At 45.4% G+C, this 26,670-nt stretch overlaps 1 protein-coding gene across 1 annotated transcript; it reads right to left on the bottom strand.

Annotated features, from left to right (window-relative positions):
* Positions 1-1,340: 1,340 nt before the first annotated feature.
* On the bottom strand, positions 1,341-21,904 carry ZSWIM2 (zinc finger SWIM-type containing 2). The gene is given in 10 exon segments (XM_032791256.1): positions 1,341-2,366; positions 6,802-6,955; positions 8,064-8,185; positions 9,352-9,436; positions 10,471-10,722; positions 17,828-18,047; positions 18,845-18,885; positions 21,471-21,547; positions 21,703-21,844; positions 21,846-21,904. Coding segments are annotated over 10 exon segments (1,968 nt in total). The 3' UTR covers positions 1,341-1,550.
* Positions 21,905-26,670: the final 4,766 nt, after the last annotated feature.

Genomic DNA, 26,670 nt, shown 5'->3' with positions numbered 1-26,670 from the left:
TTGTTCTCATGTGACTGATGGGTGCTTTCGTGGATAGGATGATACTTCATATTCATCTTTTCTGTTTTCTTCAAAGGTGAAAAGCTTTTGTATCCACGATTATATCAATTGTATTGGTCTCAGTCCCTGACTCCTGAGCAGCCAAAGGCAGAACTGAAATTATTACTTAAGTACGGTAACTCCTCACTTAGCATTTTTCAGGAACAAAACTACAATGTTATTTGAAGTGAAACGATGTTAAGCGAATCCAATTTCCCCATAAGAATTAATGTAAATGGGGGGTTAGGTTCCAGAGTAGCTTTCCGTACTCTACAAGCACCAGGGGCAGGGGGCTCAACCCTCAGCCTGCCCACACCACCCCTTCCCCCAAGCCCCCACCCTTGACCTGCCTCTTCTCCTCCCCTAGTTCCTCCCCCTTTACTTCACATTCTGCGTCCTGCCTCCTCCTCTCTCCATCCCCTTCCTTCTGAATGCCATAAGCCAGCTGATTGCCACATTCAGAAGGCAGGGGAGGGAGGGGGGAGGCACGTTGAGTCCTCCCCACTCCCTCCTGCCCAGGGCAATCCGTTGGCTTGCGGCATTTGGGAGGCAGGGGAGGGAGAGGGAGCCTGTGTGCTGAGTCCTTGCTCCTCCCTCCAAAACACCACAAGCCAGCGGTGGGCAGGAGGCAAGGAAAGGTACTGATCTGCGGGTCTGCCAGCAGATGGGAGGTGCGGGGGGGGGGAGGGGGAGGGAGGCACGTAGGAAGGCTACCAGCTGTGGAGAGAGCAGGCAGCCAAACAACATAAGAGTGGAGCATTGCACAACTTTAAATGAGTATGTTCCTTAATTGATCAGCAACGTAACAACATTAAGCAGAGCAAGTTTAAGTGAAGTTACTGTAATTTGATATAACTAGATAAAATACTTGCTCCCATTAATTTCAAAGAAACTAAAGACCCTGATATTTGGCCCCCTGCAGCATATTAAGTTCCTCTCTTTTTGGCTGAAGTTAATTAGAGGTTAAAAAATGGTGCCTCAAACTTTGATCTTTAATGGTGTAATTCTACTCCGAAAAGCAACTAAAAATAGTATTGTGGACTTCTATGTTTAGTGTAAGTGAGATGTGTATATCAAATCTGCTTTACAGTACTCTGAAGCCGACTTCGTAGTCTTTCAATTAAAATTTCAATATTTTATTTCAATATAGTAACTTAGAATTTCTGAGAGAACAGGAAAGACTTGCATTGTATCCTTGACTAGCCAACTAAGAGCTGTAAGTTTTAAAATTATTCGTTTTAAAATTATTAGTATTTTTGCAATAAATACTTCAATATAATAATACTTCAATAAATACTTTAGCTTTTAGCTTCACTTTATTCACCCCAGGTTAGTTATTGGATCTGATTCTTGGACTCCATTAAGCCAGTCCAGTGGTGTAAAGGACCTTTAAACTTGGTAGAAACAGCCTCTAGGGAATACACTAATGGAAAATAAAATCTCAGAAAAAAGCATTAGTTTAAAACTATAAAAATATAGCTGTTTTCTAAACATTTCATACATCCTTTATATTATGACTTGTTATTCAGTGGAATTCCTTCCATTAATAAAGCTACTTCTGTAGTTTTAAGGCTCAGAGGCTTATGCTTAGGTGGTCTTGCTAGAAGTCTTCTTTGCTGTCTGGCTTTTCCCACATACTTATTGTCCCTTTTTGGGAACGTATAGTCAATTGTACCCCCCAAATTATCCTCCAAGTTCAATTTCCCAGGAAATCTTACACATACTGAAATTTCATGGTTATGCCTGTCTTCAAAAGAAACTACTTTGTTCGTGTTAGCATGGTCAGCGTGGCACACTTTTGCTCCTTTCTCTTTATTAGTACAAGTTCCATTTAAGCCTCTCGTACCATCAGAAATTGCATCTTTTCTAGATGTAACAGAATAGGATTTTTGAGAGAGTATTTTCTGGAAAGGCTTATGGGCTAAATCCTTACCATGCCTGGAAAATTGTAGATTTAAATTTCTATCAATGCTGTGCTGACTACAATCAGAATCTCCTAAATGAAAGTCACTTATACTATTTAAAGTTAAACCCCGTTGAGAATGTGGTGGATCTTTATTGTTACGAAGTCTTTGGAGGCTATCTTGAGATTTTTCACGTGTATAGCCTAATAGTGTTTGCTTGAAGAACAATCCAATTCCAGGTATGAAAAGCTCTGGTTCCTTCTGCTTTGCAAGTTTGGTAGTATTTGTTTGAGATCCTGGCTGACTGATATCACGATTGGCTGATCTATCCTTCCAGGTTAATGGATTATACACAGTATATCCATCAATAGGACATGCATTTTTTTGGTGCAATAACCAGTTGTCAATACATTCTCTGTGGAACTTAAAAAAGAGAGTCAGTTAAGATATATGGATCTGTGTCCTGATAATTATCAACAATATAATAATAATTAATCTAACTTGCAAGAATACTATAGAAGAAATTATTCTTGCATGCAAAAGCAACATTCAGAGGAGCCGGATTCTTCTCTCTTATCATTATAAACCACAAGTACTTTCACTGGGTCTCAGTGGAGGTAGATTAGTGTATAATTGGCATGCTCCTTTCATGTATCAAGTGCCAACTCTAATTTACTATGGAAAGTGCCTTACCTCAACTTAGATTGGCTGCTGTAAATCAATACATTTGAAGCACATTTATTGATGTGCTTCAGATTTCAAATAAATTTTTAATCACCTCCCATGAAGAAAATAGGTGTACCTACGTTCACTGATCTACAGACTCAACGTTGACTTCAGTATTTTTGTTTCAGCCTAATTCTCCTGGCACTTTGCTTGCCCCTCTTTCTAGAAATCTATAAAAAGATACTAATTTCGTTTAATATTTGTGCACTTTCAGGTAACACTGGCTTTTCTTTTTACAGGATGGTGTGAATTGCTATAAAAATAGTTCATCATGTTTGTCAACTAGAAGATCCCCAGCAGTTATACAGATCTGAAAAAGGATGTCTTCTATGAGCTTCCTAGGTGTGCTGGAGAAGAGAAACTTCTCCTGTAACCTGCCTATAATGCACGTGGTAAGGTACTAGAGTGGTCTAATCAGATAGGTAGTCCCAAGCCATGGCATTTACAGAAATCTTTGCCAATTTGTTGCAAGGCATCAGTTTCAGATGTGTGAAGCTCCTTTCTACAAATGTATTTTGAGAGAACTCTAAAGTAGCAAGTCTAAGCAGTCCAAAGTCAAGACATACTATAGGTTCCATTTCAGGAAACCCCTCAGAGCACCGGTCAGAGGTGTTCCTCTCTCCAAAGAAGAAAAGGGGTTTGCTCATTTGTTAGAGACACAGAGTATGTCTTCACTGCAGGAAAAAAAAAAATCCTAACACAGGTTAGCTAACCAGCATTGAAATAGCAATGAAGACCTGGCAATTCTGCTTTTTAACTTGGGTTGCAATGATGTAGCTGTGTCAGTCCCAAGGTATTAGAAAGACAAGGGGAGTGAGGTAATACCTTTTATTGAATCAGCTGCTGTTGGTGAGAGAAACAAGCTTTTGAGCTTACACAGGGTCTTCTTCAGGTCTGGGAAACATTCTCAGGTTAGGTCTACTCATAGAAAAGGGTTGGAAGGTCATCTAGTACAACCCCCTGCTCAAAGCAGGACCAATCCCAGACAGATTTTTTGCCCCAGTTCCCCAAATGGCCCCCTCAAGGATTGAACTCACAACCCTGGGTTTAGCAGGCCAATGCTCAAACCACTGAGCTATCCCTCCCTCATAGCAGGCTAATGCTCAAACCACTGAGCTATCCCTCCCCTCCACCCAGCTTCATTGCTGTAGCACTTCTGGTGAAGATGCTTTAAGCCGATGGGACAGTGCTCTCCCGTCAGCTTAGTAAGTCCACCTCCATGAGAGGTGGTAGCTATGTCGGTGAGAGAAACTCTCCCACTAACACAGCGCTGTCTACACGGGGGAGGGAGGGTTAATGTTGGTATAACTATGTCGCTCATGGGGGTGGATTTTTCACAGTCTTGAGCGACATGGTTATTCCAAAGTAAGGGCGTACTGTAGGCCTGGCCTCAGTGTCACAGCTAAATACAAGATGGAACATACTGTTTAGCATAAGTAGTTAACTTGTATTTCAAGGGACCATTCAAGGTGACGTGAGCAGTGAGCACCCCTCCAGTCATAACATGGAAAGGAAAGGGGGAAACAAGTGGAAGGAAGTTGTTAATGGGTTATATATTGTTGTAATAAGTCATAAATCCAGTATTTCTGTTCAGTCCATGATTTTTAGTGTCTAGCAAAGTTTTACGAATTTGAGCTCCCAGGCTCGCCTTTTGAAAGTGTTATGCAGGTTTCCTTTGAGGATGAGGACAAAGAGGTCAGATTTAGAGTGATCACTTTGTGAAAAGTGTTCACCCCTAGGTGATGTGGTAGTTTTGTTTTTTATAATTTTCCTCTGCAAGTTCATTTGAAAGTGTAGTGATTGTCTGGTTTCACCCACATAGTTGCTATAGAAGCATTTAGTGCACTGGATGAGGTACACTTTATGTTGTGAGACGTGTAGGATCCATGGATCTTGAAAAGTGTGTTGTGGGGGGTGTTAATCATTGTAGCAGTGCAGATGTGTTTGTTCTGGAAGGGTGTGGTGCCCCTTTGAGTTGGCGTGTCCTGGTCTGTGGGGAGATTGCTTCTGACGATGAACTTGGAGAGAGAGGCTGGGGGTTTTTTTTCTGAAGGCCAGAAGAGCGGGGGTTGAGAGATTTATTTCAGGATGGAATCCCCATCAAATATGGGTTGTAATTGTTTAGTGATACCATGTATGCATTCCAGTGTGGGAGGGCAGCTGATAACTAGGGGTGTGTGGTCAGAGGGAGTTTTATTTCTGTATTGAAGCAAGTTCTCTTGGAGTATTTGAGTGACCCATTCCATGATGTGATCTACTTCTCTGGTAGAGTATCCTTGTTTGGTGAAGGCAGTTTTGAATGTGTTAAGGTGTATATCCTGGACTTTCTCCTCAGAGCATATTCTGTCGTATGAGTGCCTGGCTGTAGATCACAGCTGTTTTGGTATGTTTGGGGTGGTTACTGGATCTATGAAGGTAGGTGTGATGATCTGTGGGTTTCTTGTATATAGGGTTCCATTGCTATAGCTGATCGTGATGTCCAGGAAGTTGATGCTGGTGTGGGGGTGTTCCAAAAAGAGTTTAATGGAGTACTGAGGGGTTGTTGAAATTGTGGTGGAAATCTCTGAGGGAGTTTGTCTGTCCAGAGGATGAAAATATCATTGATGTATCTCAGGTGTATCATTGCTTTTGTGGTGCATTTGTCTAAAAATTATTCTTCAAAGTTACCGATGAAGAGGCTGGTATTCTGGGGAGTCATCCTAGTACTCACAGCTGTTCCGATGGCTTGGACAAAGTGTTTATTGTTGAATGTTAAATTGTTATGGGTGAGGATGAAATAGATGTGTTTGAGGAGGACAGCTGAGGGTTGCTCATTGTCTTGTAAATATTTGAGGCAGGCAGCTATGCCATCATTGTGAGGGATGCTGGTGTATAAGGAGGTGATGTTCATGGTGACAAGGATGGTGTTCTGAGGGCAGCTGTTAATGTTGGAGTTTGTGAAGGAAGTCTGTTGTGTCCTGGAGGAAGCTGCCCCATCAACACACCTTTCAAGATCCATGGGTCCTATTCATAGCTATCACAACATGTGATATACCTCATTCAGTGCATTTAATGCCCCTACAGCAACTGGCTAGACAATCACTATGCTCTTGTATGAACTTGAACAGGAAAGTGATAAAACACAAAACTACCTCACCACCTGTGAGTGAACACTTTTCACAAAACAATCACTCTATATCTGACCTCTAAGTCCTCATCCTCAAAGGAAACCTGCACAACACCTTCAAAAGGCGAGCCTGAGAGCCTAAAATTCATAACTTTGCTAAACACCAAAAATCAAGCATTGAATAGAGACACTGGATTTATGGCTTATTACAACAATGTATAGCCCACTGACAACTCCCCACAGCTGTTCTCCCCCTCTTTCTTTGCCTCCCTATGACTGGAAGCAGGACCATCTCTAGGCACCAACAAACCAAGCATATGCTAGGGGCGGCATTCTGGCCACCTTTTTTTTTTTTTTTTTTTTGCTTTGAGAGTTGTGCTCTCGGAGGTGTTTTTTTTTCCCCCACTTGGCGTGGCAAAAAACCTAGAGCTGGCCCTGACCGGAAGGGTGTTAACAGTCCACTTCACCCTGAATGGTTCCTTGAAATATATTAACTACTTATATTAAACAAACAAACAAACAATCTGTTCCATCTGATATATAGTTGTGACACTGAGGCTACGGCTATACTACAGAGCTTACAGCAGCACAGCTGCCCTGAATCAGCTATAATGCTGCAGTGCAGATGCTCTTAAGCCAATGGGAAAGAGCTTATTCATACCCGAGTAACATTTTTTATGCCGACATAAGCTGTCGTGTAGACATAGCTTGAGTAAGCTTTCCCAGAGCTGAAGAAGAGCACTGTGTAAGCATGAAAGCTGGTGTCTCTCACCAACAGAAGTTGATCCAATAAAAAAATATTACCTCACCCACCTCGTCTCTAATATCCTGGGACTGACACGACTACACAACACTGCATTCAGCATACTTCACATATTCCCTCCAATGCTTACATTTTCATCAACTTTGTAGAAGAGAATTTTAAGTGTCTAGACTATGTTAAAGAGCTGAACCACAAGCATGAACACACAGGCTAACAGTGGGATTTTGGGTTCAGTAAAATTTAGAGCCTTTAGTTTTCTTTACCTTGTGATTACATGGCAAGAGTCTTGCATACTGACCAAGACAAAAGATCTTCAAGCAGAGCCTACATTGCAGACCTGGAGCAAGAAAGTTGCTACATTTTCTAATCAACATCAGAGGTAATGATTTTACGATGTGCTTTGGGATGCAACTGGACCTAAACAATAGAAAATACACATCATGTTTTTTCAGTACATAGTAGGAAAATAGCAATAGAAACTGAAACCTTCAAAATGGCAGGCTAGTTTTGGTGATAGTCCTATCACTTTACAGGCTGATGGTTCAGCAGATTAATGTGTTTGGCCACTATTACGGAGGCCCTGATCTTGCTACAAAACCATCATCAGGGGACCCTTACTCTCCACAGAAGAGAGGCCATTATGATAATCTAGTCTGACCTTCTGTATTAAACTGGCCAGAAAATTTCACTCAAGTAATTCTTGCATCAAGCCTATAACTTTTGGTTGAAAGATTATAAACTCCTTTTTATTTCTGAGAGAACCAAGGCACAGAAAGGAGTCACGTGAGTTGCTCAGGGTCATGCAGGGAGCTTGTGCTGAGCCAGGAAATTAATTCTTATGTCCTGAGGCCCAGGTTAGTTTCTTAACCACAAGGCTATCCTTCCTCACTAAGACTTTCTGTGAGGTATTACAGGTTTTGTTTGCATGTGTGGATCCTGTTGCAGTCAGAGTGCACTAAAACAGTATTCTGTTCTAGTACAAAGCAGCGTGATGCTAGCTCTTCGTTATCAGTGAACTGCAGAGAGTTTGATTTCAATAAGCACATCAATTCATATTTATTCAAATCTTTTTCATCTGCAAACCTGGATGGTAAGCCTATTTTCATACCGTTTTCTTACGATATTGCTGGTAGTTTCTCTTTCCATTCAGAAATTCCACAAACACATTTAATTTTTTAAATGCGTAGTTTTTGCTTTTTGCTGTCTTTTTTTTTTTTTAACTGCTATTCAAAGAGTAGTTCATAATGTGATGGTTTAAAATGTTTTTCCAAGGCTCATGCCATTAGTTTCTAAACACAGGTGAGCAGAATCACGCTCACCTTCAAGATGCATTTAAAATTTTATTTCATATAGATAAAGAAGATATGAAATTAATATACATTTGGTTTCTCTAAAGCATTTCCTTTTACCCTTTACAGGATCATTTCTATAAACAAAAGTGAATGTTAATGAATTGAAAAAATTGTTTTTAAAGTATGTTGAATTTGATTACATTAAAAATAGTATGAAAAAAATTGTATCTTACTTCTCTTGAAGATGTAACAGATCTTCTTTAGAATTATCACCTGGATTAACGCTTTTTAAATTTCCTCCTGAAGTTGACAATTGTGAAACTTGGTCAAGTGACCTCCACCTCTGATTTCTCTTCTGCTGAATACAGAAAAAGCTAATGAAAGACTGCAGAATATGGTGCAAGAAGTAACTGAGAAAAAGCCCTCCAATTTCCAAAATATGGGTTTTGTAAATCATGAAGAGAAACTATGAACAATTTAACAAATTTGTTCTCTAGAAACTGCTGTAGCAACAAACACAGATTAATCGCCATTCTGACTGAAGTCCCTGTATTTTAAGAGGCTCTCTTGTATGAGGTTTTGCAAAAGCTCTGAAGTGCTGTGCTGTCTCTCAGAGCAGTGCAGGACAATTTTGGCCCTTATGTCTAACAAACCAAAAAAAAAAACAAACTTATCCTTATGGATGGTAAACTTGAAGAGTTAATATTTCTGGGCCTTAAGACGTAAAACTGCAGAACCTGCCATTGAACCTATGGAGGCTATGGCAATCCTCATTCACATGGTTTATGTACCTTGACTCTATGCAGTGAACTAGTGATATAAAAATTAGTTAACTATGGAAGTGGACAAATTGATAAAAGGCTAGATCACTGCCCAAGCCTTTTAGATCCTGGGACTAGGGAACAGTGGAAGGCCAAGGTAGTTCACAGTGATAACCCCATGCCTTTGATTTAGGTCTGTGCTCCCAGCACTCCCCTGGCACTGTGGTTCCAACACAGCCATGTTGACAGGGATCCTCCAGCTAGTGGCTGTCCTGAGCATTTTTGAAGGGTGATCCTACCAAAGAGTAGGGCACCGAGAAGTTAATACAGTATATTCTGTATTATTTTTTCCATAGAAAAAACCACCAGACATGAGGGCCAGGAGAGGGGATGACAACATTCAGTCCCCTACCCCGAAATGACCCATTCTCTTTGTTCCGTTTCTGCAGACAGTAATTTGAAAGGTCCAGAGCAAGACAGAATATGAATAGTACAGGGGCAGCTGACATTTCTGTCATGTCTCCTTCCTCATCCACACAGCTGATCCTATTTTGAAGTACCATTTCAGTTTACGGTTCTACTCCTTCCTTGCTATTTAAGTATTTCATAGTGGTTTATATTCAATCACAGGTAATCCTTGTCACTGTAATGGTGTTTTTATTTTTAAAAAACAAGATCAGCTTTACATTCCTACGTAAAATGTTTTCTATGCCTGACCATTAGATAGCTTTGGATATGATGCTATAAAATATAGTTGTACCTGTCGAAAGGTGAAGACGTGTGGAGGATGGCAAAAGCTAGTGAAGCATTCATGGCATAGGTGATATTCACTACACTCAGTGCACCTAAAAAATAAAAATATAAGGTAGTTAGAGTGGAATGTTAACAGTTTAGTATAACTTATTAATGTATGAAAAGCCTTTGTTGAAAATTCTACTATTTAGTATCAGGAAGTCCCATATTACAGTATAAAATTATCTTAACTCAAGCCCATTTAATCTGTGAAACTTTTTATAAAATAAAACCCTTTTGCTTTGCTTTGTTTCTGGCTGAATTGTATAGAAAAGTGAATTGTATATGCTGGTGTTGTGGTCTGCGGACCCCTGGGGGTCCACAGACTATGTCAAGGAGGTCAGCGAAAAGTTGTCATTACCACAGAACAGTGATTTTCAACCTGTAGTCTGCAGACCCCTGGAGGGGGTCTGTTTCACCAACAGAAGGAGGGGTTGAAGTCTCTGGAAACTGAAAATAGGTTTAGGCAAAGATCCTTCACCTAGGAAGACAAGGGTAGCCAGCATCTTATACTTCTGTGGAAGATCCTGACCGAGGAAAAGTCAGTCATAACTGAGAAGAATACTGGTGAGAGACAACCATTTTGAACAAAGCCTGTACCTAGTTAGATTAAGTTTTAGATGTGTTTTCAATTTTACTTGCTTTTAAGGACATGTCTATGCTATAAAATTAAGTAGACTTAAGTTAGGTTGACCTACAGCCACCACAAACATGAATAATTTTACTCACGTCACTGGCAATGCGATTTCTTGTGTGAGTAAAGTTACCTGTGTGCTTTTAGTGAATATAGCCATACGTCTTCAGATGAAATGCATTACACTAAGGAATTCGGAGGTGCTGACTCAACCTCATATATCACTGAGCTAAAGATCCCATTAGGAATCTGTTACACCAATCACCGTAATGTAAATTGACCAGAAATCAGCACCAATATAATTAGACTTGAGCTATAAGAACCAATGTAATCTATCCCATAGAGAAACGTTGTTTGTATAGTTATAGTAAAGACAAAAGGGAATAAGTAGTAATTTATAGGTTGTTACAAGGAATTGTACTGTTAAATTAAAAGTGCTTTAAAAGTACTTACTTGTAGCATTTTCCCTCAATTGGAAATGTTCTGCAGTTATTACAGGGGAGTCCAAGGTGTTTGTCAAGTCTCACTTTCTCTGCTGCAGTCACAAGCTGAATGGAGTTCCTGAATTCTTCTAAAATGAGCTTTAATGGTGCAAATTCTTCTCTACAGAGGGGACACTTTACCACAGAGTCACTCTCTAATTCACCCTGGTGATCAGCCCAAATCTTCATACATGTGATGTGAACATTGTTTCCACAGCCATACCTACAGAAAGTAAGGTTATGTCTATAATACAATCTTAAGTCAAACTACTTTTGGTCAACTTACAACCATCACATTAATTGCTGCAGTGGCTGATGCACCACCGACAGAAGGAAGATAGTGTGGACATGTCCTCAGCAGGAGTGCTTCCACCAACGGAAGAGGGGCAGTGTGGAGAACTGAGAGTCAGAGTTGTCAGCTCCACACACAGGGAGCCCAGCTGCTACCTGGGGCTTCTCACCTCCATGCTCTCAGCTGGGAGCAGGGGGTGGGAGGGAACAGACACGAGGGGCTTCTCACTTCTAGTGGGGAGATTCGTGCCTAGAAACCAGGCTCCTTACGGGGAGCCAGGACCCCAAGTGGCAGCAGGGCTCCCAGCGGGAAACAGGGAGCCTGGGCAGCAACCCAGCTTGGAGCGGAGACAGGGCAGCAGCCTGGCTGGGGGGCCAGGAGCGGGCTTTCTTGTCAATGTAAGGAACACAGTGTCTACACACACACTGCATCATCTTAACTACACCGACATAAGTTCTACACCTCTTGTTGAGGTGCTTTTATTATGTCTGCATAGCAGGGGAGTTACATCAGGGGAGGAGCATTTCAGGGTGTACACTTCTTCTTCGAGTGATTGCTCATATCCATTCCAGTCAGGTGTGTGCGCGCCGCGTGCATGTTCGTCGGAGAAACTTTTACCCTAGCAAAACTCGGCGGGTCGGCTGGGCGCCCCCTGGAGTGGCGCCGCTATGGCACCGAATATATACCCCAGCCGACCCGGCCACCCTTCAGTTCCTTCTTACCGCCCGTGTCGGTCATTGGAACAGTGGAGCGTGGCTTAGCTGACCTCCACCTTTCCCTAGCTACTCGTAGTTCTTCTTCCTCTAGTTGTTGTATTCATAGTTGTTGTTAATTGTTCTTATATATATAGTTAGTTAGATTCACTTATAGTTCATAGTCATAGTTTGTTAGTAATTGTAGCGGGGTTCGGGGAGTAGCCCCGTCTCCGCACCCGGGGCCGGAGCTCATGCCTGGCTCACTGGGTTTCAAGCAGTGCTCGGCCTGTCACAGGCCAATGCCAACAGGAGATCCCCACGACTCCTGTTTGAAGTGCCTCGGGGAATCGCACTTATCTTCTAAGTGCTCAATTTGCAAGGCTTTTAAGCCTAGAACTAAGAAGGAGCGGGACATTAGGTTAAGGCAGCTCCTCATGGAAGCGGCACTAATGCCTTCGCCTTTGGCATCGAGCTCGAGCCAGCCGGTGAGCAAAGGCACCCCTACGGCACCAGGCACCGCCGGTACGCCTAAAGACTCCCGGCACCGACCACAGCCAGCACCAAAATCGACCTCGCGCCGCTCCCTCTCCCCGAGGTCGAAGACGGTGAAGGCTCAGATGGGCTCGACAACACCAGCGTCGCAGCCAGAGACTGCACCTCGGTTGGACCGCCCGGCACCACACCTGCCGCGGCACCGCCTAAACCGGCACCGTCGACTCCAGCCCTGCGATGGCTGTCGAGTCCGGTGCCTGACAGCTCCCCGGCACCTGCCGTGGTAGAGCTCACTTTGCCGTCTACTCCGGAGACGTTCTCTGCGGCGGAAGACTTGATCGCCATGACCGAGTTGGCACCGCCCCTACCCCCGGCACCGCCGGTGCGGGTACCACCTTCCATGGGCAAGCCGGCCCTGACTAGACCGTCGTCTGTCAGTGTAGCGGAACGGCACCGCTCTCGGTCATGATCCTGCAGACGCTCCAGGTCGAGACGTCGTTCCTAACTCTCGGCACCGATCTTCTCCACGGCACCGGTCGAGCTCCCGGCATCGATCAGCCTCACGACACCGATCGAGCTCCTGGCATCGATCAACCTCACGGCACCGATCAATATCTCGCACCTCATCCCGCTACTCCCGGTACCACTCCAGCTCCCGGCACCGACCCAGGCACCGTTTCTCCCGGAGCAGATCACGCCGTAGATACTCGAGATCACGGTCGACCTCCCGGCACCAGCCCGGTAGCAGGTCCCGGTCTCGCTCTAGGTACTGCTCTGCATACCAGCACCGGTCCCCACGGTCCCGGGGTGTGAGATCTGTTGGCACCGCAGCTCCAGAGTTTTCTGCTCCCCCATGGCCATCCAGACAGACGTCCATATCCTCCCAGGCGGACAGCTATTACGACCAGGACCGTGATACGGAGGTGCCCACGGGGGTCTTTCAGGACACACGTCCTCAGGACATAGGGCCTCAACAGTGGTCCTTTTGGACACCCTGGGCGTACCATCAAGCCCAGGGCGCTCCCCTAGTCCAGACCCACTCTGCTGCCTCAGAACATCGGGCACCAGAGGTCACCATTTCCCGCCCCTCTGCGGCGGAGTCAGAAGAGCACACGGCCCATCCTCCGGATTCCCCGGGATAGCTGGAGCAGGAACCACCCCAGGAGCAAGGGGCTATCCAGGACCCTCTCATTCCCGGGGTATCATCCTCCTCCTCCCCGGACGAGGCTGTGGTGGGGACCTCATCTTCAGGGCCTCCACCGATAGACCTCAGGGTGCATCAGGACCTCCTTCGCAGGGTGGCACTCAATTTCAACCTCCCAGTGGAGGAAGTCCCGGAAGTTGAGGACCCTGTAGTGAGCATCCTGGCCGCGGATGCCCCCACCCGAGTGGTGCTGCCATTTATTAAAACTATCCAGGCCACTGCTGACACTCTCTGGCAGTCTCCAGCCTCCATTCCACCGACGGCAAAGGAAGTTGAGAGAAAGTACATAGTACCTGTATGTACATCCTCCCCCCTCTTCACTGGTGGTCCAGTCGGTCAATGAGAGGGAGCGCCATGGTCAACAGGCACCCGCCCCAAAGTCCAAGGAGGCTAGGTGGATGGACCTACTAGGCCGTAAAGTACACTCAGCGGGGGCCCTCCAGCTCCGAGTGGCCAACCAGCAGGCTCTACTGAGCCGGTATAACTATAATACCTGGGCAGAGGTGGGTAGATTCACCGAACTGCTACCCCCGGACTCACGCCAGGAATTTACCGCGTTCCTGGAGGAAGGCAAAAAAGTGGCCAGGACCTCTCTCCAGGCCTCCCTGGACGCGGCTGACTCGGCGGCCAGGACCTTGGCTTCAGACATCACCATGAGGCGTATCTCCTGGCTCCAGGTTTCTAACCTGCCTCCCGAGCTGCAGTACACTATCCAGGACTTACCCTTTGAGGGCAAGGGTTTGTTCTCGGATAAGACTGATCCCAGGTTGCAGAGCCTGAAGGACAATAGGGTGATCATGCGATCGTTGGGCATGCACACCCCAGTGACCCAACGCAGACCTTTCAGACCCCAACCTCGCCGCCCGTACTTTCCGCCTAGGAATAGACAGGACCTCAGTAGGAGGTGCGGGCGGAGCGGCCATAGGTGCCAATCTGGCCCCCAAGGGGGCCAGAACCAGGGACCCTCGAAGGCACCACCAGGGCCTAAGGCGCCCGGGGACGGCGTACCAATCTCAAAGCAGGATCCTTTCCCTCACTTCTCCAACTGTCTTTCCTACTTCCTCCCGGCGTGGTCCCAACTGACTTCGGACCTTCGGGTTCTGCGCACGGTGAAGCAAGGTTACCACGTCCAATTTGCTTCACCCCTGCCCTCCTGCCCCCCATCCCGGTCCCTCTTCAAGGACCCCTCTCACAAGCAAATCCTCTTACAAGTGGTGCAGTCTCTCCTCGCTGCAGGAGCCATAGAGGAGGTATCACTACAAGAGAAGGGGAAGGGGTTTTACTCCCGCTATTTCCTGATTCCCAAGTCCAAGGGAGGCCTCAGACCTATTCTCGACCTGCGACGGCTCAACAAATGGATGCTCAAGTTGAAATTCCGCATGGTCTCCCCGGGAACTATTATCCCGTCCTTGGATCCTGGGGACTGGTACGCCGCCCTCGACACGAAGGACGCGTACTTCCGTGTTGCCATCTTTCCGCCGCACAGGAAGTACCTTCGCTTTATGATCAACCACCAACACTTCCAGTTCACAGTCCTCCCCTTCGGCCTCTCCATGGCCCCAAGGGTGTTCACAAAGTGCATGGCCATCGTCGCCGCCCACCTCCGCAGGCAGCAGATACATGTGTTCCCGTATCTCGACGACTGGCTCATCAAGGGGACCTCTCAGTCTCAGGTCCAACAGCACGTCACCATAATCGCAGACCTATTCTCCAGGTTGGGCCTACTCCTCAACACCGAGAAATCCACATTGGTCCCTACACAAAGGCTGGACTTCATTGGAGCAACCCTGGACTCCACTCAAGCCACGGCCTACTTGCCCCAGCCCTGCTTCCAGACGATCGTCTCAATCATCCGGGGTCTGCAGGCCTCCCCAATCACCTCGGCTCGCACCTGCCTAGGCCTACTGGGGCATATGGCTGCATGTTCTTACATAACCAAGTATGCCAGGCTCCGCATGCGCCCCTTTCAAACGTGGCTCCATTCGGTCTTCCACCCGGGAAGGGACCCTATCGACATCCTGCTCACAGTTCCTCCGAGCACCCTCCGCTCCCTCGACTGGTGGCTGAATTCATCCCTGGTATGCGCAGGGATGCCGTTCCACCCACGGCCACCGTCTCTGACCTTGACGACGGATGCGTCATCCCTCGGTTGGGGGGCCCATCTAGGTCACCCTTGTACCCAGGGCCTTTGGTCACCCCAGGAGCTAACGCTCCACATAAACGTCCGGGAGTTGAGGGCAGTCCGCCTCGCGTGCCAGGCGTTCCAGCAACATCTTCACGGCCGTTGTGTCTCTGTATTCACGGACAACACAACAGCCATGTACTATGTCAACAAACGGGGGGGACCCGTTCGTCTCCCCTGTGTCAAGAGGCCATTCGACTCTGGGACTTCTGTATAGCCCACGAAGTGGACCTAGTGGCGTCCTTTCTCCCGGGGGTCCGGAATGCCCTGGCGGACCGGCTGAGCTGGTCCTTCCTCTGTCACGAATGGTCAATAAGACCAGATGTCATCCATTCGATCTTCCAGAGGTGGGGATTTCCCCTAGTAGATCTGTTTGCCTCCCGCTCGAACAGGAAGTGCCAGGAGTTCTGTTCCTTTCAGGGTCTCTCTCTGGGGTCGATCACAGACGCATTCATCCTGCCATGGAGGCACCACTTGCTATATGCCTTCCCTCCATTTCCTCTGGTGCACAAGGTCCTGTTGAAGCTCCGCAGGGACAAAGCACATATAATCCTGATTGCACCTGCGTGGCCCAGACAGCACTGGTACACCACCCTGCTAGACCTGTCCATGGCCACCCTAGTTCCCCTCCCTCTCCTTCCGGACCTGATCACGCAAGACCACGGCAGGCTTCGCCACCCAGACCTGCGAGCTCTCCATCTCACGGCGTGGCTCCTGCATGGCTAAACACAGTGGAGTTACACTGCTCCGCTCCGGTGCAGCATATTCTCCTCAGTAGCAGGAAGCCTTCCACCCGCTCTACGTATTTGGCCAAGTGGAAACGCTTCTCTTGCTGGTGCACGACACAGGACGTTACTCCTTCGGAGGCCTCGATTCCCACGGTCCTAGACTACCTCTGGTACCTTAAGCAGCAGGGCCTGGCAACATCCTCTCTGAAGGTGCACTTAGCGGCTGTATCCGCTTTCCATCCAGGCGAAGGTGGTCACTCCATGTTCTCCCACCCAGTGGTCTCTCAGTTCATTAAGGGCCTACAGCGCCTCTATCCCCCCACGCGTCGCCCTGCCCCTACCTGGGATCTCAATTTGGTCCTGAACAGACTAATGCAACCGCCCTTTGAGCACTAGCAACTTGCTCTCGCTCTTGTTACCTGTCATGGGAAGACAGTCTCTGAGCTGAGACAGCGCTCAGGTGGTCTCTGACCCCCCATACACTGTCTTTCATAAGGACAAGGTGCAACTGCGACCTCATCCGGCGTTCCTCCCTAAGGTAGTGTCTGCTTTCCATGCCAACCAGGACATCTTCCTCCCGGTCTTCTTTCCGAAGCCCCACTTTCTCGACGGGGTAGCAGCAGCTACACTCCTTAGATGTGCGTTAGAGTGCTCGCTTTTCTATATTGAAAGGACGACGCCCTTCAGAAGTCTCCCCAGCTGTTCGTGGCGGTCGTGGAACGGATGAAGGGTCTGCCAGTGTCCTCCCAGAGGATTTCCTCCTGGGTGACAGCATGCATCCGCACGTGCTATGACCTGGCTCATGTTCCCTCATGGCGCATTCTACAAGGGCTCAAGCTTCCTCAGCCGCCTTCCTGGCGCACGTGCCCATCCAGGAGATATGCTGTGCTGCGACCTGGTCATCGGTCCACACCTTCACCTCGCACTATGCGCTGGTCCAGCAATCTAGAGAGATGATGCAGCCTTTGGTGCTGCGGTCCTGCATACGGCCACATCTCACTCCGACTCCTCCACCTAGGTAAGGCTTGGGAATCACCTGACCGGAATGGATATGAGCAATCACTCGAAGAAGAAAAGACAGTTACTCACCTTTGTAACAGTTGTTCTTCGAGATGTGTTGCTGATATCCATTCCAAACCCACCCTCCTTCCCCACTGTCGGAGTAGCCGGCAAGAAGGAACTGAAGGGTGGCCGGTGGGGTATATATTCGGCGCCATAGCGGCGCCACTCCAGGGGGCACCCAGCCGACCCGCCGAGTGTTGCTAGGGTAAAAGTTTCTCCGACGAACGTACACGCGGCGCGCATACACCTGACTGGAATGGATATGAGCAACACATCTCGAAGAACAACAGTTATAAAGGTGAGTAACCGTCTTTTCCACTGTTTTGTCAATGAAAGCTGACTTTTGTCAAAAAAAACTACTGAGTGTAGACAAGATCTGAAACAGGCATCAATTACTGTACCCTGTCCATAAACATTTAGAAAACCCAGTATCATTAATACAATAGTTTTTCAGCTACAACACAACAGCCCTGCTTTGTTTCAAAGAGCATTTATAAAAAAAAAATCCCTAAAAATTAATTATTTAAAATTACAATTTTTACATGTCAAGACCAGCCCTCCAATGGGATCCCTGCACCATTAACTGTGCAGAAACTTTCTATCATTAGCTAACACAGAAAACTTTTTCTGAGTTTCCACTATGAAAACAAACTAGAAAAACTATACATCTAACCTGCAATAAGTGATGGGAAACATTTTCTTTAGTAGCTCTTCCTGGCAAATAGGACAGACATCCTCTGCATCAATTTCTTTCTGATTAATGTATCCATCATCCTCTTTCTGTAATGTTTTGGTGGAGAGAGTGTTTGCTCTTGGGGGGATTGTCTGTTCTTGCTGTAATTGCTGGAGAATATCATTGATCTCTCCTTCCAGAAGACCCAGCTGAAAAGCATCTACAGAAAACTCAAATTAAAGCTCTTTGGCAAAAATTTAACATTTACTATACTCAGCTATCATAACTTTCAGGGTAAATCATCTGCAGTGAACTAACGATGTCAGTGCTTCTAGTGCCAGAAATGTTGTATATCTTCATTTCTTATTTGCATGTACAACTTCACATCTAAAACTGATCTTTATGGCAAAATTGGTTCAAAGGTTTTTCTATAAGAACTCAAGTCAGGTTTCCTGAAACACTACCAAAATATGGTGGTGTATATGTTTAAACTATGATCAGAAGCAACCCCAAATAGCAGCTATTAATTTATTCGAGGAGACCCATCATCCCCAGAATCTGTGTGGCACAAACATGGCTAGAAGGGAGTTGCACTTTCTGTAATGAGTAGTACGAGGTGCAGTGCAGAATCTGTCCAAGTGCAAAATGGATTATACATTTGCCAAATCAATAAAGTACTTGGATCTGAAAATGTTTTATGATACCCTGAGTGGGATAGGTACTTTATTAAATCACACGATCTTCTACTTTAAGGCCCTGACAGTGTTGCAAATGACTGTTATTTTCTTTAAGTACTTTACAGTTGTACCTTTAGCAGCAGTGTTACAGATATGAAAAAGGTGTCATATTTCAGAATCCTGACAATGTCCCAAAGCATTAACATGTTGATATGCTAGTTAGGGGAAAACAGTCATTGATCTAAAAGATGATCTTATCCAACCTCCTGAGAACTTTGCCTTTGTACATTTAAACTCTATGTGCAAGATAAAACAAGCAAGCAAAAATAATTATACTTACATTCATGGTTTCTTGGAATTCTGAATTTTTTCAACAATATCCTAACAATGATAAGATAACCATCAGGTGGTGCTTGTGGATGTCAGCTAAAGCTAATTACTGGCTATTACTTTCAACTTTACTGTGACATTGCACTCCATAATGTTTTATGGAAATATGCTTATGAGTGTGAATATGATGTAACTGGAATATGCTTTAGGCAAAAGGTCTGTTGTAAGGTATCATTACAAAGCTTATAATCTACTGAGTGTGTTCATCCTATTTGTATGCATGTATCATTCTTGTAGCTGAAGCTAGAAATATGAACTATAACTAGGATCCTATTCTAATTGTGCAGAGTGGGCCATTAATGGTGATTTAGAATCTTGATGGCTCCTATTGACTAGTACAATTAGTTGTAAATGACTGTTTACTTGCAAACTTTTCTGGGTACCTGTAGGCCAGCCCTGGAAAAATGGAGGCTGGGGTCTCACAGGACATGTGAACATGTCACCTGATACTGGAATCCATCTTAAATCTGGTGCTTTTCCATTAAGAAGGAGGGGAGGAGACCTAGAGACAAAATATTCCCGCCTTGTGCCAAAGCTATAAAAGGAGATGGAACAGAACAAAGGGGGCAGCCAGTCATGAAAACACTCCTAGTTTCTACCTAAGATGTCTTCTGGAACTAACAAGAACTGTACCAGGGAAAGGATTGGGCCCAGACTAGAAAGGAGTCTAATCTGTGAGTCTAATCATTTTTGGGGGGCGTGGACCAGACCTGGATTTATGTTGCAGCACACTAGCGTGTCTGGCTCAACAAGGCAGGGTTCTGGAGTCCTAAGATTGCAGGGAAAATGGGCTCAGAGGTAATTCCAGCACATCAAGTGACAGTCCCAAGGGGGTCTCTGTGACTGAACCCGTCACATTTACATTTCATGGACAACAGCCATCTGATGAAGTGGGTATTCACCCACAAAAGCTCATGCTCCAAAACGTCTGTTAGTCTATAAGGTGCCACAGGATTCTTTGCTGCTTTTATAGATCCAGACTAACACGGCTACCCCTCTGATACTTAACAGTCATTTAAATACTTCAGAGAGAAAATATTAGGACTAAAACTGTAAGAACAAAAGCTTACACTGCTAAGTTACAAATGCATTCTTATCCAAACTGAGGTCCTCTGTGTCTCTGCCAGTTGTTTGAAAGCCTCATAATTACCAATTATTTCTACTACTTTCCCCATTTCTTTGCCATTTTCTAATCCATGCCAATACTTAGCTACTACCCCAGATCTATTTTGTTTCCTTAAGAGTCTCTTGTGAGGGACATTTTTGAAATCCAAATTAAAATTATATCCACCTGTTCTCTTTCATCCCCTATTTTGTTTGCACAGTCAAAGAATTCTCTTAGATTGGAAATACATAATTGACTACATCTAACTGGTTAAATTGCACACCGGTACAACATTTAGAGAAACAATTTCATGCTTTAAGGGATTGCTTCTTGGGAAAGTTAATTCTAGAGCAAACGTGAGGAGAAACTATTTTTGATTGAGTCTTATGTGACACGCAAGCATTAATCTGAAAAGTAGAAATAGGCGTTAAATAGTAACACCCTAAGGGGAAGGAGGAAATATGATACCCAAACATAATTCCCTTTCTAAAGTTTCTAAAGTCAGTTAAATAAAATGAGACTGTTAAGCAAAAAGGCCTTAACGTTGCAAATAAAGTCTTAGAGGTGGCATTAATGCTGCTTAAAAATCTCAGAAGGCCTGTGCATTGCAGAACAAATAAGGAACCAAGCAGGCGAGGAATGAGCCAATTAGCTCAATGGCAAGGTTAGAGAAGCCATTGGAGCTAGATAAAAATCCTTCAAACCTTGGAAATCTGACCAATGGCCAATAAAAAGCACACAAGTTACAGCAGGTAAAAAGAGGGAAACCAGAGGCTCAAATTGATTTTGAAGAGCAAATATGCAAAGGTGTCAAAGCCATCAAGAAATTCTTTTATGATGCCTCTCATAAAATTGATAGGTCTGCTGACTCACCAGGACTTAAAAGGAGAAATTAAGCAACATAAGGACATTGCTGAGACTCTAAATCATTTCCTTGCATCAGTCTTCAGCATGGAGGATGTGGGTGGAGATACCTATCTTGAGCCTACATTCTCTTGGTAATAAAGATGAAGTGCTCTCAGGGATCGGGGTATCAAGGAAGAGGTGCTAGAGCAAACTGATAAATTAGACAGCAACCAATTTCCTTTACAGCAGCCACAGCTAGTGTGTCCCCAACATTTCATGTTAACCTAGGGGGTTTGTAATTTACCTGAATCTGAAGTAAGACACTGGTCTGTAACTTCCAGATTCACTCCTACTACTCTCTTCCAGATAGTTACAAAGTTTGTTACCTTCCATTCTACATTTAAAACTGGTAATTTTAATGCGAAATTGCACGTTTTTGCGAGCACTTCAGCCACCTAATTCTTAGCTTCTTTCCCTGCTCTTTCACCTATACTATGAAGCTAAAAGGTAAGTGTGGTTGTTTGGACACCTGATCTGGACCAGTGCTTCCTCTTCCCTGGAGGAAAGGAAGGCGTCAGGGCTGGGTGGGTGGAGAGGGGGAGCTGCCCCCGAACAGCGCCTTTACCAACAGATGTGGCTGCACAGGTCCTTCTCCCTCAGGAACGTGGCGCAGGTGCAGGAGTGAGGCTCCCCCAGGAACACCTGGAGAAACAGACACACAGCGGCGTTGGTAGCGGGGGCTGGCGCCCCTGACTGACTCTCCGGCAGACCCAGGCGGCCGGGCTCGCTGCCCTTTGCGGGCGGGGGGTCACTCAGCACCGCGGGCTTCAGAGCACCCGCACCCCCGATCTCCGTACCCGGTGCGCGGGCCCCCCCTCCTCCTGCAGCACGAAGCCGGTGGGGCCCAGCTCCCGCACGATGCGCATGGTGCTGCCCAGCGCCCGGTCCTGCTGCCAGCTCAGCCCGGCGCTTGCGCACCGCCGCCGGGACATGGCTGGGAGCAGGTGGAGGGGCCAAAACCGCCGCCGCAGACTCTGCGCCGTTGATGCCAGTCCCCATAGAAACGGCGCGTCCCCGCGAGCATGGCGCGCGCTCGTGGGGGTGGGGGCAAAGCGACGCGGGGAGGAGGACTGACTGGGTGTGACGCGCGCGGCCCTTTGGCTCCATAGGAGCCGTTATTTGCTGGTGTGTCGCGCGGCGGCCGGGTCAGAGCCGCAAGCCCTTCCAGGCCACGGGGGGTTCGTGCTGCGCGGTCCGGTCTCTGCCCGTGCTCGGCCCCGGGGCTGCTGTGGCGAGCCGCGCAACTCCCTGGGGCTTGGACTGATCCGATTGTTCTTCGGGAAATTCGTGTTAATTCATGCTATCACCTGCCCGTGTTGGGCCAGGCCCTGCCCTGGGGGTGGGGGGTGGTCAGGTCAGGTCCTGCCCCGCCGGGGATAAGAGGCTAGGGGCGTGTCCTGGGCTCTGGGGGATTAAAACAGAATTCCAAGTTCGGAGGCTGGAGAATAAATCCACCCACACTGTCCGCAGGCAGAGACTTGGCTCGGTCCCCACCTGGGTGCTGTGACCTGGTGCACAGGCTTGCAGCACCGCTCATAGGGTGACCAGATGTCCTGATTTTATAGGAACAGCCCTGATATTTGGGGTTTTTCTTATATGGGCTCCTATTACCCCTCACCCCTTGTCCCAATTTTTCACATTTGGTGGCTGCTCACCCTAACTACTCAAGGCTGGTGCTGGCCTGTCTGGAGGGGCAGAGGCCAGGCCAAACCAGAGTAGTGCTGGGACTAGGGTGACCGGACAGCAGGTGTGAAAAATCACGACAGGGAGTGGGGAGCTAATAGGCTTCTATATAAGAAAAAACCTCAAATATCAGGACTGTCCCTATAAAATTGGGACATTTGGTCAACCTAGCTGGGACTCCACTGCCAGGTTTTTTTCATCTAATTTTGTGTTATTTCAAAGTTGTAAAAAAAAAATCACATATAAGTAGAACTATGACCCATCACCACCACCACAACATCCCACAGCCTCCCACACAATAGATTTATCTTCAGGGGGCATCTGGGAGGGGTTTGGAGCAAACAAGCAAGTAGATAATGGGGATTTATGGAGCAGCATCCAAACCCTTTTTCCCAGTGTGTAACTGCTCTTTTATTGCAGGGCCTTTCACCAGTGGGCTTTATCCTTTCTGTTTAATCTTTCGTGGCCATTGTAAGATGTCTTCTGCTGCAGCTTTATTAATGTTTGGCCTTAGCTCTCTCTTCACTAACTCTGCCTTTTTATAATCTTACTGCAGAGTCTGCTTCACTGAAGTAAAAGCTTGGTGGAAGTGACCTGGCTGCAGTTCAACCTGGATAAGGAAGGGATGCTTGTTTGCAGCAGAACCTAAGGAATGGTCAGGGGCAGTGTTTACAACATCAGGTGGGAGGGAGTGCATACTTGCCTTGTGCCAAAATCATTCACATCATCATAGGTAACTGGCCCAAAAATAGCAGCCCTAATTTAGAACTTAGTTGAAATCCTGTGTTAACTCTTTACCTCTCTTTAATATTATTTTTATATTTCTCTCTTTATTATGAGTAACTAAAAATAAACCTAAAAACTCTAAGTGGTTTATTCAATATTATTTTTACTCTTCACTGTCTGCAGCATTTCCTCAAAAGTTTGAAGATAACACTTTGTCCTCTACATTTGGCAAAACTTGATTATTTTCTTATGCAGCTGAAATTAATCTGGTATTTTGTATTTAATTTTTTCATGCTTATGTACCAGTAATATAATGAAATGTGAGTGTTGGTCTGGGAACAGTATTGGTTAGTAACCTGTTTTTTGTGGAGCCAACAGGGGGAACTGTTGCACTTTGTTTCTTCCTTAGTCCTTACATAAATATTGATGATCATTATTTGTTTAGTGTTCTTATTTTATGTATCTCTTTCTTTTAGATTAATTACCAATCTCATACTTTAGGCATCCTTATGTAATCAATTTACCCAATAATATTAAAAATGGACAGCTTATCCCATTTCAATGAAAAATAAACAACAACAAAAATAATAGACCTCTTTGTAGCTAGATAGTGATTTAATCTCTCTTACCATCTGCTCATCACCTCTCCGAAGGTACAGGAAAGTAATTACGATGGAATTGTATCTATTCAGATGATATTACAATTCCTACCATCTTGTGTCAATATTAGCTCAAGTATGTTGTGAGCATATCTGACAGCGTTCGGTTTAGAATTGTTCCATTGGGAGGCAGGCAGATACTGCTCTCCTTTTAGTGGTAGGACAGGCTGGAGTCTTGCCTGCACAGATTCCAGAGGATCAGCAGGAGACCACAGACTGCCAGCTCTGTATCCCCAGTGTCCTCTGCTACTCCTGCTCCCTGTTACTACGTAATAACTTTGTAAGAATAATAAAAAGTAGCTCTTTTTCTATGCTCTTGTGACATAAGTGTGAACTTAAGGGGATGAACTATAATTGCTAATTCAGATAGGAAGATTCTCATTTTTGTAAATTTTAGCTTTGCAAGTTGCTTACAGAAACACATTTGCTCTGAATCAATCATAAAGGAGAGTTTTATGTTTGTATCAATATTTCTGGCCAGCAGTATGTTCAATTTGCTTGGATGTAAAAGTTATACAAACCAACAAAAATGTGTGTAACTAACTCTAACAATTACTCTCTAGTTGTAAAATAGCTCTGATTTTTTCAAGCATGATCATAATTTTCTGTTGTCTGTATTTATAATTTTGGTAACACAAGATTCCAACAGCTGGGAATCAACCTTTTGGATGTGTTTGAAAACTGGATCCTTGTTTGTATTGACTGTACAGGAAACAAACTTTGGGCACACCAAAATATCAACTTAAATGTTTGAACAACTTGTTCTTAAGATATTATAGTGTTTGCTTGATTTTGTATGCTATTCTTTTATTATTTGTACATGGTAGCTACTAAAGGCCCCAGTCAAGGACCAAGACCTCAAGACCTAAGCACACAATTCACTTCAACAATAAGACTGATAAACAGTTTCCTTTTGTTTTCATATGCTCAGATTTCCAAAACATTCATCTATTTCAGTGTTTCCCAAACTTGGGATGCCGCTTGTGTAGGGAATGTCCCTGGCGGGCCGGGCTGGTTTGTTTACCTGCCGCGTCCGCAGGTTCGGCCGATCACGGCTCCCACTGGCTACGGTACACTGCTCCAGGCCAATGGGAGCTGGGGGAAGCAGTGGCCAGCACATCACTCGGCCCGCGCTGCTTCCAGCAGCTCCCATTGGCCTGGAGCAGCAAACTGCGGCCAGTGGGAGCCACGATCAGATGGACCTGCGGATGTGGCAGGTAAACAAACTGACCGGGCCTGCCAGGGGCTTTCCCTACACAAGCGGCATCCCAAGTTTGGGAAATACTGCCCTATTTGGCTGGCATTTTCTATATTTGGTCTCTGTGCAAAGGTGGTTGTGTATTAACTTACAGGCAAAATGTATTCAGCCATTTTTGAGTTATGGAAGAATGGGGAAAAATACTCTGGTACAAAAAATATTCTCGCATTTAAAAGAAAACTAAAAGTAGCTGAACCTTTGCTATTCTTTGAAAAATCTGGACATATTAAAAAAAAATGAGAATATTTGAAAATGTATCCTGATGGACGTTCAATATGAAAAGTCTGGTGTTAACTTCAGATGCAGTGCCTATGCAAATGTGATATAACAGTAGAGTGGAATGTTGGATGTCATGCTTTGGTCCAAACCTGGCAAACAATCAAAGCAAATGTTTTAGAAAAGCCTGCATTTCATAAATCTGTGGCTACCAAATCCCCTATGGTGAGCATGCTAAAATTAGAAGTGTAGCCCTGGAGATGCAAGCAGTGGGACAAGCTAGATATCCCAAGTACAATCCTACCTGGGACCCTAAGTACTTAGTTGGGCAGCTACCCCATCCTGCCACCTGCACTGCTGCAGCTACACTTCTACTTTTAGCATGCTAGTCTAATCAAAGCTAGCATGCATATGTCTGCCTGAGCTGGAAGTTACACCTCCAGTTTGAAGTGTAGATAAACCCTAGCTCAAAGCTACCTTGAGTAACACTAGTAGTGAAATTGCTGCAGTACTGGCTAGCCTTGCTCACCCAGGACCCTCAAGAAGCTGCCACGTGTGCTGCCGTGACTTCCGCAATATTGGTGCTCAAGCAACCTAGATCAAAGCTAGCTTGATACATCTACATATGCTGTAATCACACTTCCTGACTGTAGTGCAAACATATCATAATGCACTTCTGGAAGGTATTCAGATATTATGGTGATAAGTGTGGTATAAGAATGTATACAAGATAGATTAGAATAGAATTTGTCTTCTTCCAACCAGTGACCTTAGGAAGGTCTTAAACTTTACAAGCCTTATCTAGTTAGGTCTCCTACTATGCCAGTGATGTCAGTAACTATTCCTTTGGGATAAGCTCTTTGGGTTAGAGACTGATTACTATTCTGTACAGTGCCTAGCACAACAGGGCCCTTTCTTGGTTGGTTTCTAGGAACTACCATAATAAACCTGATTAATAATATTAATCCTTACTTTACAAGTGGGCTAACTGAGGCATAGTGAGGCTAAGTAACTTTATTAGGTTTTACCAAAACAAGACTGAGGTGTATGTTTTCTCTGATAATCCACAACCGTTTGTCAAAGGCAATGGGGTTCTAACAGTCCTTGTTAAAGGACAATGGCACTGAAGCCAAGTAGTTCAAAATTATAGAGAGAGAGAGATGTTACAACTTCCATTTGCAATTTTTTTCAGGCCCAAGGAGCTTTGAAACCTTGGAGACTGA

The sequence above is a fragment of the Chelonoidis abingdonii genome, chromosome 10 (assembly GCF_003597395.2).
Source record: "Chelonoidis abingdonii isolate Lonesome George chromosome 10, CheloAbing_2.0, whole genome shotgun sequence".
NCBI classification, from domain to species: Eukaryota; Metazoa; Chordata; order Testudines; family Testudinidae; genus Chelonoidis; species Chelonoidis abingdonii.
The sequence above is the reverse complement of the archived record's forward strand: the minus strand, read 5'-3'. Positions and strand labels throughout refer to the sequence as shown.